The following is a 15210-nucleotide window of genomic DNA, read 5'->3' on the forward strand; positions in this document are numbered from 1 at the left end:
CTACATACCCGATGATGTTGATAGGCGTATGACGCGTGTTCCGTCTCCGGTTGTGTTTTCTGCAGCACACACTCCAGATCGGCGTATACCACGGCGTAAGGGAAGTCGCTCTTTCCTGCTGTGGTTCTTGAAGCACAGCCACTTGTCCTCACTCGGTAGTTTGATAGCGCAGTTGTTTACCTTTTGGCAGTTCACAGTGTGAGACTGCAACTTGTCACTCGAACTAAAGTAGTGAAGACATCTGCAAAAAAAATCATAAATATAAATTTTTTATACACAAAATATAAAAATGATATATATATATATATATATTATTAAAAAGTATTAGTACTTACCGATCACAAATGTACTTCTGACCATGATGCTTGCTCAATTGTGAGCTCACGAGACGGGATAAATTTTTAATCCACGCGAAATGTCCAACATTGTTGTCTCGCGGATCCTGCACGTACAGCAGATTCACATGTTTTTTAACACTCGTGCGGTCGGTAAGCCGTATTGGAAGAACGTTTGACGTCTTCTGTCCCTCGATGGTATAGACGTTGACGGATATATTGTTGAGTCGTTCGAACTGTTTAATTTGACTCAACGTCATTGGGAACTCAATGTCTCGTAAATCCAATACCCTTGAATAATGCGGGTATGATGATTCCCGTTTTGAATGTCTTTCGGCTGGATGTAAGGCGGCGACCACTGACCATGCAAAACACGCATTGTCCATAGACAGCACATTGATCACCGCGTTCTTCACTTTAATGTCTTTAGGAAATTCCAAGTGACACCCCGCGCGCAAAGGATTGTACTTGTTGACGCTCACCGTCAAATTGAGGATTCGAGTCAACGCCCACCCACTGTCGCGTTCCTAGAACTCCTCGAATTTCGCTAATGTGGGCTCAATAACGTGCCGCTCGTACCAATCGCGCAAGTGCGATGTACGACAGAGTTTTATGTTATTTGTACATATACTCTTATTGTCACGTTTATCACCCGCCACAAACTCCCCGTTGAACGCGATGTTCACTTTGACACAGTTATGTTTTTTTATAATGTCTCGCATTCGCTTGCACACTACGCTGCAGGCGTCTTCCAAAAACTGTCGCGGCTCTATATAGTCTATATTAATTACCGCACCGGTCATTATTCGCGTTTTGAACGCGGCATTGATTTCTCGCCATACGAGTTCTGCCGCGCGCGTGTCGCCACTGTTACCGGCGTTTGCATAATCACCACCGCTATGGATAAATTGTCTTTCCAATCGCGACTTCACACCCTCGGGTCGCGCTATTCTGGCAACCAACGATTGCCTCTGCCCGTCCATGTGAAATATTCACCCAAGGTAGTTACTTGGTCGGACAGCTCTAACAGATCGCGTTCGGTTTGCTCGAATTGCTCCATGTTTTATCTATTCAGATTCAGGTTGTGAATCTTCAGGTTGTTCATCACCACAAATTCGACGCACATTCCATAATGTAGATTTGTCGATTACGTCACACTCTTCGAAGGGGCACTTGCACACGCATCGATGACACGCTGGACAATGTCGATAGGTATGAATGTTAGTGTTCCAACATAAATTTATAAAGACTGAAGAAATCATCACAGTGCCAATTATCACAATCGATAAGTTCACGTTCAAGAGCTCTTTGCACCTTATTGTCGACGGAACGGTAATAGTGTTGCAGACGCAGATTGTACCTCGCCACTACTTCAACGCACTTCCCAGTGCCTGTGTGACGTCCTGGGTGATGCGAGGTGGCTCGATCCGGCAGAATGTCTCCGTTGACGGGTTCTTTTTCTTGCAGTTAAGGAGGTAAAACCCCAGGATAATTAGCTGTTGGTCGGCGATGTAGATTATGGCTCCTTGGATCCGTCGAAGGTAGGTAATTCAATAATCTTCAATAATCTTTATCTTTCTTTTGATATAAAAAAGTATGATATTTATTGTAGAACTTTTACGATACAAGTGGTTTATGTGGGAGGATGGAACAAGTATAAGATATGTGACCTTTCCTGGCTCGTTCCACACTCTCCGTCGAGAGGGTGAAAGATTCTGCTTTTATACAATTTTGGAAACGGTAGTGGGAGGTGACCGCACCTCGTTACAATGAGTCATAAGGCGTTGTCTAGCGGACGTGAGTCTACTTCTAGGGGTGTGGCTCGCTTGCCAGCAATGAGTCATAGGGTGGTGTCTTGAAATTCATTACCTTATATGGTCACGCGTGGCGTTCTGCTTCGACATGTCCATATATGGTCTTGCGAAGACTAGATTCACTCGAATGAGTCATACAGGTGACTCGTCTGAATTCTATTTTTATTCTCCAGTCTAACGGCGATTTGTATTGAGAGCGATACTTCCTTTCATTATTGAATTTCATTATTAAATTTTAATATGATTTTTATCATAAAGAAAATATTTAATATTTGAATCGTAAAAAGTGCAAATATATGTTGAATATTATTTAAATTTCTTTAGACATACTTTACATACAGTAGAATAATTTAATAATACAATTTAAGTCATTATTAGCATGTCTAAAGTATAAGAGATATTGCTCTCTTTGTCTAATAGTTAATATGGTATATCTGACTCTCTCTTTCTTTCTTTCAGATCATACAATACACGCATCTCGCTCGGATTCGTGTTCCTTATGCTGCGCATAATACAATTTTATCTTTCTCGAATTTGTGAGTAACGCTTCGGCGCTTGACATTCGATATTTATATTAATTTTGGTAAGTGTATATATATTTGTTAATAGTAATATTAATAAAAGTGATGTTAGCGGTGTTAATAATGATTCTAATATCAGGTTAATAATATATCGTGCAGATAGAAATGGTCAGCATTCTCATTAGTACAGAAAATTAATGAAATTAAATTGTTTATATATATATATATATAATAAGATTTTTATTATTTTTATATCTCGCAAATGGTTGGGAATTTGATGGGAGTATATAGGAAACATATTGCAGAACTTTCACTAAAGTATAATATAGCATTGGAAAATTTTATTGTTAATATATGTATTTGTTAATAACAAATTATTAATTAAATAAATTGGTACTTTTTAATTTACATATTGATATTGTTAAGCTCTCCTTAGTCGTACGAGTTTAATTTTACAATGAAATAATTTTTTATGAGCCATTTTATTTTATTGTTATAAATATTTCGTAAATAAACAATTGCAGAAATAAAAGTTATTATCATTTTTTGTAGGTGTACTAATGCAGAGTTTATGTGCGCGGTCAGAATTCGTGTTTACCCGAACGAGTTTTTATGTTCATGATATATAATTGCCAATTATACGTCATAATACAGACGGAGGTATATATTTCGTTAATTAATTAGGTGTAGCAAATTGTTAAAATTTATGTTTTCCATATGGGCTTGAAGAGGACGGTTTAAACTTAATTTACATGCAAACGGGGTATTTTTTGCAGACGTAATTTAAAAGATATTAAGGGTTGAAGTTTGAAATAGTCGAATTTCGGGTAGTTGTGATAGAAAAATATCAATTATATGGCACAACTCCCATGCTAAACCGTTATACCGGGTGTCTTTCCCTTTGGAATTTTTTGTAGCCTCAACCAGAGGAGTGACGAGGTTTTGACTTATACAAAAGTTATTATGCATAACCTGGGGCACATGTTAACGGCTATTATTAGTGTGGTTAATTATTTATTTATAATTGTTTATAAAAATAAGTTGCAAAATCAAACAATCTTGTAGTAAGTATTTTTTCATTAAGTCGATCGGTTTTTCGAAATGATTTTGATGACGTAGTTAGTAAAATGGTATTGATATAATTTTAATTGTTTATAACAATTGTTTTGAAAAATATTAATAAGATAATAGTTATTTCAATGTGGTGTTTTTCCATAAATATAGGAGCATGTATTTCTATAATTGTTTTATCTCCGTCTATTTGTTTTCATTTTTATTTTAATTTATTAAGAGTTTATAAGGCTATCCTTGTCTTACTCTCTGTGAATTGGTATTAAACTATCCTCGTCTTTCATGGAGTGAATGTTCAATTTTCAATCTCGTTTATTAATTTAATTAATTTAAATAGAAAATCGGCGTTAACGTTACTGGTGTTTAGGAGTATGAGAGATTCTATTTTTATCATAATAATTAACGGTCAAAATTTTTGTTCAAAAATGAAATTTTTCAGCTTTAAAATGTATAAAAGACTAAAATATTAATGTAAAAGTGATTTGGTCTTTGTAAGTCTAAAGGGTAGAAAATTCAAAATGGCGGATGTAAAACTTTAATAATTTATAACTCGAGAACGGTAAGAGATAAAAAGATGGGGTTTCTTTTGTTGTGTTCAGATAATTAAAGGCATTATTTTAGGTTGTTTCAAATTTCTGTGTTTTATGGATTTCCATAATTTTTAATTATATCTTGGAATTAAGAAGAGATATAATGTGGGGGTTTTTGTTAGGTTACTTGACATGCTCTGCTGGGTATCTGTAGTGATTTTATTTATCATCTTTAATAATATTTTTATGATAAATTTTATTGTTAATTAGTTTATTTTGAGAGATACAATAATGGTTTATAATCAAAAGTTATTTGACTTTTTGTGATAGTTCTAGTAATCACACTAACTAGGTCTGTTAATAATATAATTTAATTGTTTATAACAATCATGTTTGAAAAAATGCTAATGAGATAATTACTATTTTAGCGTGATAATGTTTCTCAGGCATAAAAGGTTATGTTCTTATGAATAATCTATTTTTAATTAATTCATTTATATTTTATTTTAATTTTCTGAGTTTATTCTTATGGAACATGTATTTATTCGTGTGTTGAATTGAATTTGTATTGCATAAAAGATCTCATAAAGTTTGTAATATTCATTTACGATCAATTTTAGTGACTCTGGGGAATTTTAACAAGCAATTGTCCAAAAGTTTATAGTGTGATTCATGCAAATGGGGCTTAAGCTTGAAAGGGTACCTTTAGGCAGCCATGTTCTCTAGGCTTATGTCTACTACTTTAAGAACGCGTGTTCGCATCAGCTGAGTGATTGTTGTGACAGTTATTTTAAAGAATGATTGTTATATTATAATGTTGTTTTCAGATGCTGGGGACTTCTAGCAATGAAGGTAGAAAATCGAAAAATTTATGCGGGTAGAATATAGCGGTGATTATACCGTCAGATATGACACCTGTGTGAATTTGAACTAGCAGATCGACTAATTGTAAGTGTCTTTCTATCTCACGAATAACTGTAGTCGCCCAATAGCGATACTCCTCATACTGCGACTTAAAGTCATGTTTAAACAGTTTAATGTAAAAAGGATCATCACGAACTAGACGAGCTTCATATTCTTTTACCTTGTTCCGCACTTGTATGTATATTTTCCGTCTTATGTTAGACTTCCAGTCATAAGAATACTTATCGGTATTGATAACAACTTCTTGTCTAACGATGCGTTTATCGGTTCCGCGTATCCCGAGTTTGCGATCGCGAACAAACTGCACCAGTGATATTCGTTGCACATCCGTCGATTTTCGTCTTTGATCTTCATCACGCAAAGCATTGGCGATATCATCTATTAAATGGTCACCATAGTAAAAACGATCGCAATAGTATGAAAAGTCATCGCTTTCATCACTTTCATAGTCCGGTAACCACGAGCGATTATTGTCAAGCGTCATTTCTTTTTGCTCACTGTTATGAAAAAATAAAAAAATGTTCACGTCGCGAAAGCTAATGTTTGTTTCGTTGACATTCGCCGCAATCCTTAATCATTGGAGCGGGACCGTCGATGTGCGTTCGCTGCCACGGTTGGTTGTAATGTCGTCACAGCGACGATAGGTCTGAACCTCCGAATCCGTCTTTATATGCTCCGGAAGCTTGTCCCACACGTAGTAAATGTGATCGCCGCACATTTGCAACAGAACAGTTTTCGGCACAAATTGCAGCTGTTCGGCGCTAAAATCGCGAATGTCCGAAAATCTCGACAGCAGGACGAACATTTTTGCGATTAAGCAATAAAAGAATCTCTTTTCCAGAGCACTTGCACGTGATAATGTTCAACCATACAATAACGAAGAAACCGCGTTACTTTTCGATCGATGTATCACTCTCAAATCTGACTACTGCGGCTCGATGCGCTTCATCCCTCGTTATATACCCTTTGCTTTCTCTCTCGCTCCAACTGATTTTTTGAAAGATCTTTTCCTTTGTTTCGCGTACTGCGTCGTAAAAAATAGCGTGAAATTGTTTAGTCTACGCGATAACACTCCCCTTTTTCTCGAAAATGTTGTTTACAACGAACATGTTCCAACAGGTTCGATGCGTTATCGGGTCGATCATTGTCCCGATGACGTCATTTCTTCCTTTGTCTTTAACGTATGCGTAGATAGATTGTTTTTTAAGTATAAATCATACTATATTTTCTTCGCGCGCATTTCTATTCGAGCCGTATATGCGACGTCTGCCAAAACTCCGGCTGCTTGAATTTGCAATCAAATATCGCATATCATAACATAGAAGCGAGGCACCGATGTTCTGGCGGACATCGGCGCTCGCAGGTGTAATGCAAGACGTATCGCGACTATCAGTTTTATACACCGCCATTATATTTTTTTCTCTGGCGACTTCTGCAACCGTCATTGAATTCAGTCTCGTCGAGTCTGCGCAAAGTGTTACACGTATATATTTTTTATAAGTTTCTTGTGTACAAACGTGTTTTTGTTGTGTTCGGGTGATTAAACTAAGTTTTTTGTAATGTCTCCGCGCAAACCTTTTGTGCCTAAAGACATAGAAGACAGTGAAATTTTAGGGGGGCCCGACGCTTCCCATTTTAAAGACGCTATAGAGGTGTTTGAAGGCGCTCCTCCCGCGCCCCGGCTTCCGTTTGGGGGCACGATATCCGCGCCCGGCCGCGCGCGGGAGGACCTGTTCCGCCTGACGAGGGGCCGATTTCCCCTCATGGACGAGACGCTGATTGCCTACGCGAACCGCGTAGCGAGTTTGTAGAGATAAAAACGTCTACTACTAAGGAGTATAAGTTTATGGTGAGACGCTTACTAAACGTAGTACTCCACGCACGTGGAGTAGCAATGGAACAAGACAATGATTCCCGAAGAATGTTGCAAGACCTTGGAGAATTTTGCATCAACAAACTACGCAGTGCGCTATCGAGTTAGTCTTACCCATTGTACGCCGCCTAGCGGCGTCGTTGCGAACAAGGCCCCTGCAACCCGACGGACCCCGCGGCGCAACCGCGGACTTCCACGCGGCCCCTGCGGACCCCCGCGGATCCCTACGCGGACCCGCGACGCGACCGCGAACGCGAACGCGGACCCCCTCCCCCGCGCGGACCAACGGCGCGGACCAGCGGCACGGGTGAGTCATCCCGGTGAATCATCCAGGTGAGTCATCCCGGTAGTATGCCAAGATCACCCTTCCCCCTCCCCTTTCCCCTCGTAATCCGATACCCCTGTGTAACTTGATACACCCCTCCCCCTCACCCCCGCAAAATCCGATACCCTTGTGTAACCCGATACCCCCCCCTTCCCCCTTACCCCCGCGAAATCCGATACCCTTGTGTAACCCGATACCCCCCCTCCCCCTCACCCCGCAAAATTCGATACTCCTTTTTTGTTGTTTTGGAGGAAGAGGAAAAATGCCTCGAGCATTCTACCGAGGGCCGTCCCCCGGGATATGTGGGGCTTGCACCCACTAAAAAACCTCTCCCAAACACATAGCACGCTGGACAACAGTTGCAACACGCGGGAGACTCGAGGTATTATATCACGTGCCACAACAGTCCTCACGCAGAGGCGACAGAAATACGTAAACCGAAGACGAAATCACGCGATGGATCAAACAGAGACGTCGCAGAACCCGCCGGGATGACTTACTAGTCGAAAGTTTGGCACAAGTACCAACGTTCGACCGCCTCGGAGGCCCTCATGATAGTAACCGCGGGCAGTCATATCATTGAGGGACGCTCTTCATTGGCTGCGTGGCCATTCCATAGGGAATCACGGACGTTCCAAGGAAGAACGCACAGGGCCATAGGACATGCACGTAACAGACGAACAGGAACCCCTCTACCCGGAGAGAAGTTCCACACAAATCAAAAGCCACGAGCTGAGCTCGTTAACATTGAGGGTTAAACATATACCCACCACCAAGAAAAACAGTCGGACTCAAAGTCCGCATTACGGGCCGTTTTAGCGGCTGTATTAACGATCACGCCCGTCCCACCCCCAGGCCCTCCGGAAGGGGGGAAAAGGGGAGGGAAAAGCGCGAAAGGAAAAAGATCCCGAGAACCCCGCCGCAGGCCGAGGAAACCCAGAAAGACGACCACCCGCACCCCGCAGCCACAACGGAACCTCCGGCAAGCCCACTGCGGAGCAGTGGGGCCGGAGCCCCGCAAGCACAGCGGTGAGCGGCGAGACCACGGGCGACCGACCCCCAGGGAGCCCCCAACCCCGCGCAGCGGAGCCCCCAGGAGAAGAAGTTAAAATATGTAAAACGCAATAAATAGATATAAATCTAAATCTAAGTTTCTATTACGGGGCCATCCAACCGCCCAAAGGGAAACCCGCACGCCGAACGCCCCCAGCCAACCGCCCCCCAGGGATCCGGGAACGTCGCCGAAGCGACGCACCGGACCCCAGGAAGAGGAGAGCCAGAACCGGCCCGCGCCCGGGCAACCCAGGAACGGCAAGAAGACCCCGTCCGCACGCAAAATAAAACGCATCAAGAAAAAACCGCACGCAGTACAAAACGCCGCAATAGCATCGCAGAAAACGCAATTATCCCGGATCAAGGATCATCTGCTGCTGTCTCCTACGCTCATCCTCTTCCTTGCGTTGAAAAACGCGCTCAGCAAAAGTCGAGAACGCGTTCCAGCGTTCCTTGGAGTTGCAGATCCTAGCAACAATATTCCCCAGGGAGAGGTTCTGACCAATTGCAGCAGCAAGTTCACCGCGCTCCTGGGCCCAGAAATGACACACCTTTAAGGTGTGCTCCGGGGTATCTTCTTCCGTGTTACAATATCGGCATATTGGAGTATCCTCTTTATTAATCCTATACAGGTAGGTGCCGAAACACCCATGGCCGGTTAAAAACTGAGTTAGTCTATACGTGAGAAAACCAGAACTACGATCTAACCAGTCCTCAAAACTGGGGCCAATCGCCTCTCTCGTTCTTCTTCCCGGAAGATTTGCACGCGTAACGTGGATACGCCATTGCTCTCGTAGTGCGTTCCATTCCTCCAAACGTACAGCGGCAGCCAATACCTCGTTATAATTGCCATTCTCCTTCATTCTACGATGCCGGAAATATGACCGTCTTAGAAATTCCGCATAGAGGTGTAGAGGCGGAACGCGAGCCAGGAGAGTAGCCGCCTCGTACGAAACGGTATGGTACGCCATAATGGTTCTTAGTGCAGAGAGTCGGAGCGCGCGGCGCATCTGTCTCTGTTTGTTTTCAGAGGCCATAAATTCCTCACTCCAAATGGGGGCGGCATAAAGTGCAATGGAGGTTGCCACAGAGTAGTATAGTCGGCGCTTGTTCTCAATAGGCCCTCTTAAGTTTGGAAGAATTGCGCATAGGGCTCAATTTACCTTGGATATCTTTGCAGCGACATAGTTGACGTGGATGTTGAATGCCCATCTCTTATCAATATAAACACCAAGGTACTTCATATTACTAGATATCTTGATGTTTTGTCCCTCATAAACGAAGTTCGAGTTTCGGGGACAGTGCCCAAAGAATACGGCCTCCGTCTTAGGCCAGGACACCGACAGGCCGAGGTCTCGGATGTTAATCATCAGACTATCCAGGCATTCAGACGCGAGAGCACAAGCAGAATCGAAATCATCCTCAGCGACAAGGAGTAATGTGTCGTCGGCATAACACACCACGTGAGAGTCGCCGGGAAGCAAGATACGTAGTATCTGGTCAAAGCCAAAGTTCCAAAGTGGCGGACCTAGCACCGATCCCTGCGGGACCCCTCTGTTAACACGCCTAGTGCGACGGGTGCCGTCAGATGAAACATATCTAATGACTCTGTTTCTTAGATAATCCTCTACAATGCGTCTCAAGTACCGCGGAACACGCTTGTTCCTGAGAGCAGCTCTGATTCTGGAGTGCTTAATAGAGTTAAACGCATTCTTTATATCCAGTGAAACAGCCAGCACTCTGCCATTAGCGCGGGCCTCAGTAATTATGTTTTTAACCAAGAAGAGAGCGTCAGTCGTCGAGCGCATCTTACGAAACCCGAACTGGTTCGCCGAAAGATCATATCTAGGAATTTGATCAAGATAAGTGGCCAAACGGTTGGCAATGATACGCTCAAAGACCTTCCCGGTTTCATTAAGGAGGCAAATCGGTTTTGCCTTAGGCACCTTGCCGAGTGGTGGAGTATCTCCCTTGGGGATCAGGACGAGATCCGCCAGCTTCCATTTAGATGGAAAGACCCCGGTTTGCATACAAATGTTGAAGTTAGCCGTTAGTCGATGCACCATAGTGGGCGGTAACTTTTTCAGGACGGTCGCTTTGAAGCCGTCAGGACCGGGTGCCGTATTACTGGATTTTTTAACCGCGATCGCCTCGTTCACTTCATCTGAGGTAATGAGAGTTTTCCCCTCCTCACAATCGCCTAAGTCCACACGGGACAGTTCCCGACCAGGCAGGAACAGATCGTCTAATAAGCGATTCAATATTTCCGGCTCGAGGGTGGTGCTGAGCCACGGAGTGAATTTCCGAAGTTTACCCAAGACCAGCTTATAGGGAAGGCCCCATGGATCCTCCTTCAGGGTATCGATCAGTTCTTGCCACGCGGCAGACTTGGCATTCTGTATTTCGTGCTTCAGATTTTGGGTAGCAGCAATGTACGCGATCCTTTTGGCTTCTAGCACCTCCGGCAAATCCCTACTCCTGCCACGAGTTTAGGCTCTTCTCGCAACGATAGCCGCAGTTCTTAGTTGCGCTATCTGGTCATTCCACCAGTAAGCCCTGCCTGACCTAGCTGCGCGCAGGCGAGGGACCGCCGCCTGACACGCATCATAAATGCAGTTGTGTATCCATCGATCTGGACCCACCCCGATCAGGTATTCCGGATCACCAGGAGTCACTGCGCATCTCCATTCAATGGCTTCCTGGAAGAGTTCAATGTCCATTTTCCTAAAATTCCATCGGCGGGGCAGCGGTGGTGATGTACGCCGGGTCGATGAATCCAAAATTTCGAAAGAGATGTAAAAATGGTCAGACATGGATTCCATGTCGCCACGGACCGACCAATTACGGATTCTGCCGAATAGATCAGAGGAAGTCCAGGTAAGATCTACTATCAAAGTCCCTTGGTGGCTCGAGAAAGTAGGGTGGTTTCCCTGGTTTACCAGTCTCCAGTCGAGCTGTGACGCCAATTCCTCGAGTGCCTCGCCCCTAACATTAGAGACATTCGATCCCCAGGAAAGAGAGTGGGCATTAAAATCTCCGCAAATGATCAGCCTATTGTTGCGTGCCACACAGGAGCAAATGGTGGAGAGCTCCTCCAAGAAATCCGAAAATGTCGGGAGATCGACATTGGGAGAGATATAACATGAGAGAATATAAATCTCTCCCAATCTTACCAGGACACAGTGTCTGCCGCGGGCCTCTAATGTGGCAGGGTGTGTCGCGACCCTGTTATTAATAAAAATGGCCGCGAGATGGTCGTGGCTATGGAACCACAGTTGATATGGACTGTGTGTTCGGGCAGGTTCTGAAATCGCGCAAACGGCGGCCCCCATTTCCCTCGAGTGATGAACAAGGAGGTTCTGAGCCTCCTTGTTTCCATTGAGGTTTAATTGGAGACACAGAGACATTTCTGTGTCGCTGCCCGACCATTGGTCATAAGGTCCCTACGTCTCCCACGTGTAGGTTCCACGCTCGCGCAAACATTAAGCGACCCCAGCCGATGATCGCTGGGTCTTCCGGCATCTCTACAGACGACGCAACAAGGGTCTTCTCTGCAAGCCCCGATCTGGTGACCGCGCTCACCACACCTGAAGCAGGCGCCAGTCCGGTCCTCGGGGAAACTGCATGTAGTGCGGACATGTCCGAAACGCCAACATTTATAGCATTGGACGGGTCTTGTCTCAAGTAGCTCGACCCGAGCAATGGTCCATCCTATCTTGAGCTTATTTGTGATTTTAATTGCCGCGGATAGGGGGCACTTGACCCATACAGAATTAAGCCCGTTGTTCATTTTACGTTTACTACCGATTTTAACGAAGTATTCATCGCAATCTCCGACTACTGAAATTTCATTAAGAATCTCAGTCGGGGAGATAGAGTTGTCGAAATTCCAGATACGTAGCTCGCCCATTGTAGTTGGGCGAGTAATACGTATGTTATTGTTGTCTAAGACTTCTTTAAGCTTTCCTACTAGCGTATCGGCCTTGGAGGTACCATCCGCGCCGGGAATCTCAATAATAACCCCGCCGTTGATACCGCGCCTAATCTTCGAAGTTTCGATGTCGAGAGTGTCCAGCTTTATACTCTCCCGCGCCTTCTTCAAGATATCAGCATAGCTGACATCCACTTTCAGACTGGTAATCGAGACCGCAGCAGTTTTTGGTGGTCTGCGCGGGCGGATACTCGAACGAGAGCCACCACCGACGACCCCTCGTCGGGGTCCATCGCTCCGGACAGTTGCCTCGTTTTGTACGACATCTACGGTAGGCGGTGCAGAGATCTGCGGGCCTAAAGCCTCCCCGTCGGAGATACCAAAAGTCTCAGTGGTATCGTTTTTGAAGGATGTTCTTTTAATTCTTTTCTTCTTGTAGTTACTCGAGAATTCTTCTGATTTTGAGCCAAATTTGGAGCGCAGTTCTTCCATATTAGTAACTAGTTGCGCAATCTGTTTATTCATGCATTCGAGCATGTAGTTAGGATCAGTGTCTTCCTCTGAATGTAAAATGCGAGTAGGGGTCTGCGCGGAAAAAGTCTCCCTATCAGATTTTTTATTCTTTCCAGGAGGAGACCTCTTCCTCAAGGTAGGAACTTCAATCATATCAGTCTCGGATCCAGAGGCACTTGTAGGGTGTTTCCGGATTTTAATAGTTTTGTCCCGCAGTATTTTAGAGGAAATAACCTTGTGTTTCCTCTGAGGGAGAGGGGGATAGTCTTCCGGGCGCTTTGCTGCCTCCCTAATGTCAGTTTTGCGAGTATCAGCTCCCTGAGCAAGACTGTTCTCAGAAGGTGCTTTTGAGGAGGATCCTGCGTGATTTGTAGCATCCCTCATACTTCTGATCTCCTCGCGGAGCATCTCAACGTCCCTACGAAGATCTTCATTCTCCTTACGAAGTATAGAGTGCTCCTTCTTTTGAAGCTCCTGCTCGCGCGTGATTTTGCGCAGTTGAGTCGTGAGGTTTTTATTTTGTAGTTCCAAATCTGCAATGTCGCCAGTAGCACCAAGCCGTTCACGATAAATATCTATTATCTCGGAGATATTTGCTATACCATCTCTGAGGTAGCCCGAAAAGTTGCCTTTGATGTTTTTACTGCTCGTACGAATAGTTTCCATTTTCTCTAGGCATTCGGTGGCGCACTTTGTCAATTGCTCAGTATTATAGGTACGTAAGTTGGTGGCAGTCACCGGGTGAATAGTCAGTTTATGTTTCGCTGGTGTCAGAACAGGAGTATACACTTCGTTCTCCGAAGTCGTGTATCTTCTTTTAAAAGGTTTTGTCGTGTTGTCCGGAGAGTTCGGCGAGAAACGTTCCTTCCTCTTTTCCCTACTAGAGGTAGGTAGAGGAGGTGCATCCTCGTCGTCGTCTTCGTCCTCTATCATTATAACATCTCCGACTGCGCGTTCATCCCGGTGTGTCGACTCCTCAGAGTCAGACACCCCAGGAGGGACGAACGTAGGATCAGCCCTCACATCATCAGGAATTTGTGGATCTTCAGGTGACTTCCTATCGATATCCGCGATGATTTTCCTCGCAAGGTCCACTCCTCGATCGTAGACATCCTCCATATCCACCTCCTTAGTAGCCTCTTTATCAGTTACTGCGCCTGTCCAATCAGGACGCAGTGCTATTTCTATGTTTTTATTTAGCCCATCGCAGGATTCTGGACTTGGCTTTTTAGGGCCAAGCCCATCGACACGGGGGTCGCTGGGACCGCACTCCCCCCGCGCCGGCCTCTGGGTATCCGAAGTCCCTGAGGCGGTAAGTTTTTTCTCCTTATTCTTACTGTTCATGGTTTGTTTGATTATTTCAGGGGTGTTCTCCCCTTAGGACATTTTAAAATTCGGGTGCACCCCGCCAATGGTGCATCCTAGGACCGCTCGTCAAAGAGTTCACAGTGTCCAACTGCGAATCTTGCAGCCGGGTGTAAGATTGCGAGAGTTAATAATTCCGCGCAGAAGTGAGCAGTACGTGGTGATTAATTTAAAGAATAATCAGATGTATTCAGTAAGAGACTCCAAAGAGTCAACCTTCCGTAATAATGACTGAGGATTTAGTCATTTCACATGTATATAATGTTAGCTAATATAATCGCATGTAATCCAATTTAATATAATTGAAATTGAAGCTGATTGCCTGGTATAAATATAAATATAAATATAAATTTTATTCATTTGTTTTGTTTTGTTTTATTTATCTTATTTTATTTTATTCTAATTTTATTTAGTTTGTTTTTTCATTATTTTAATTATAATTAAAGTACCAGGCAATGTACAGAATACTATCTATAAAATATAAATCAAAAGATCAAGAAACACATGAGCCTATCAATGCTATTGCAGATCACGTATCATGGAAACAAAGTTTTCGAAAAAATTAGCATACATGTGAAGCCGCCTTAAGGTGACAAAAGTCCCTAGACATGTAGCAGTGAGTTTCGCATCATGTGCATCATAAAACTCATACCCAAAACAATACGCGCGCGCGTCATATATTAACCTACCTGTCAATAAACAAAGTTTGTTGTAACATATTCAGTTTAATAAATGAACAATTAAATAGAAGTCGGTGGGTGAATATAGTATGTATATATAATGTGGTAGCGCATATTATGGACATAAACAAAAACATTAAGACAAAGAAGTCCAAATATATTGTAATTATATCAGTGATAAATAAATAAATAACGAAAGAAAAAGAAAAATTTGGCGTATGTGTATTTATTTCTTCTCTCCATTCAGGTGTCCTAAAATAAATGGTTAGTCGAGA

The 15210-nt window shown here is 43.6% G+C and overlaps 1 protein-coding gene across 1 annotated transcript; it reads right to left on the reverse strand.

Annotated features, from left to right (window-relative positions):
- Window positions 1-8796: 8796 nt before the first annotated feature.
- Window positions 8797-9417, reverse strand: LOC112467224. Its single transcript, XM_025035750.1, has one exon. It carries the CDS (start codon window positions 9415-9417, stop codon window positions 8797-8799), a length of 621 nt encoding a protein of 206 aa, XP_024891518.1.
- Window positions 9418-15210: the final 5793 nt, after the last annotated feature.

Source organism: Temnothorax curvispinosus, unplaced genomic scaffold (genome assembly GCF_003070985.1).
Source record: "Temnothorax curvispinosus isolate PA1 unplaced genomic scaffold, ASM307098v1 QBEX01017079.1, whole genome shotgun sequence".
Classification (NCBI taxonomy): domain Eukaryota; kingdom Metazoa; phylum Arthropoda; class Insecta; order Hymenoptera; family Formicidae; genus Temnothorax; species Temnothorax curvispinosus.